This window comes from Gavialis gangeticus, unplaced genomic scaffold, assembly GCF_001723915.1.
Source record: "Gavialis gangeticus isolate Ggan-Ray unplaced genomic scaffold, GavGan_comp1, whole genome shotgun sequence".
Taxonomy (NCBI): domain Eukaryota; kingdom Metazoa; phylum Chordata; order Crocodylia; family Gavialidae; genus Gavialis; species Gavialis gangeticus.
In genome coordinates this window covers 4,307,200-4,308,472 of record NW_017729027.1, presented here as the reverse complement: position 1 = coordinate 4,308,472, position 1,273 = coordinate 4,307,200, and the positions used below count along the sequence as shown (strand labels likewise).

The window sequence follows — 1,273 nt, the reverse complement described above, 5'->3', positions numbered from 1 at the left end:
CGCCCCCCCCATGTCCTCCCAGACAGGCAGTGGAAGCAGTAGTGAGAGATGCCCTACCTCCTGCCCTCACCCTCATCCCCCGCCCCAGCTGGGCAGCTTTTGGCCCAGCCCCAATCCCTCCCTCGCTGCAGGAGCATTGATCTGCCCCACACCACACCTCTTAAGATGTGGTTTTCAGGAACCAATTGCGCCATAAATCTGAGGCCTGCCTGTACATACAAGTCTGCAGAGTTAGGTCCTTAATCTTCACCTGAATACTGTTCATCATAGCGATGTTTCAAATAGATATAACCTGCATTTGCCACAATTACATTAACGAGCACAGAGTTGACTAAAAACATTTTCCACACTTATTCTACAAAATAAATGGAGAAAAAATTATACACGATGAAGAAGGAAAGTAAATTTACCTTGGGTTTATATCTTATTGTAAAAAGAATATTTGGGAAGAGGAAATCTAGTCCTAATGAGCAATAGAATGTGACGACACCAGCCACGAATGACCAAAAGATCATTAAAATATGAAGATACCTTGAAAATGAATAAAAAAAGAAATTAAGTACACAACAAGACAAACAACACTATGCAGTATGTCTCCTACAGGATGTTTTTTGACTACTGTACCAAAAATTCATCACAAAACTGTATCTAACTATACTAGTTGTTTTAAGACTCAATTCACAAGGCAGCCAGTTAGACGAATCCAAGGTGGTCATTCATTAAAGGAGAAAAAAAGTGTTAACAAAGTAGGTCACCATAATTTTCGGGCATACCACAGGCCCCCAAATAAGATGTGTATCCCATTTTTGGAAGGCAAACTGTAGACAGAGATTTTCCTAGTCACAACTGACTGCATGCAGCAGCTAATACCATTTGGCCAAGGTGGGGGGCAGGGCGGGGAGGACGGCCAGTTAACATTAACCCTTTCACAGCTGCTGCCAAACCAATAGCCTTTGGTGGCTCAGCAACTGCCAATCCAGCAGCAGCTGTGAAAGGGTCCAAACTGTTAACCCTTAAAAACCCACCCTCGCTGTTTGGGCGGGACAACCACCAACCCCAGTTGTGGGCTTCTATTCTGGTGAAGAAATTCAGCTCCTCAACTTGAGACGCCCCAAATTGGGACAGCCGATTTGGGGGGTAGAAGATACCAGCAGGGCTTCTCCCACGAAACCACCTTGCTAGGGCACAGGCGGGTGATGCAAAGCTAGCGGCAAGATAGGGGGCCCGGTTATAGGACCCCAGCGGGGTAGGGGCGGGGCGGCCAGTACCGGAT

The 1,273-nt window shown here is 46.3% G+C and overlaps 1 protein-coding gene across 6 annotated transcripts in view; it reads right to left on the bottom strand.

Moving 5' to 3' along the window:
• The window catches only part of SNX14 (sorting nexin 14), a 152,241-nt gene that overhangs the window by 143,929 nt on the left and 7,039 nt on the right, over nucleotides 1-1,273 (bottom strand). For 4 of the 6 annotated variants that reach the window (XM_019520388.1, XM_019520386.1, XM_019520387.1 and 1 more), the window contains exon 1: nucleotides 411-531. The exons of the other annotated variants lie outside the window; for them this stretch is intronic. In XM_019520388.1, coding sequence (XP_019375933.1) covers nucleotides 411-515 — 105 coding nt within the window. In that variant the 5' untranslated portion in view covers nucleotides 516-531. Of the gene's footprint in view, nucleotides 1-410; nucleotides 532-1,273 lie in introns of those variants that run through there. 6 annotated transcript variants of the gene reach the window in all.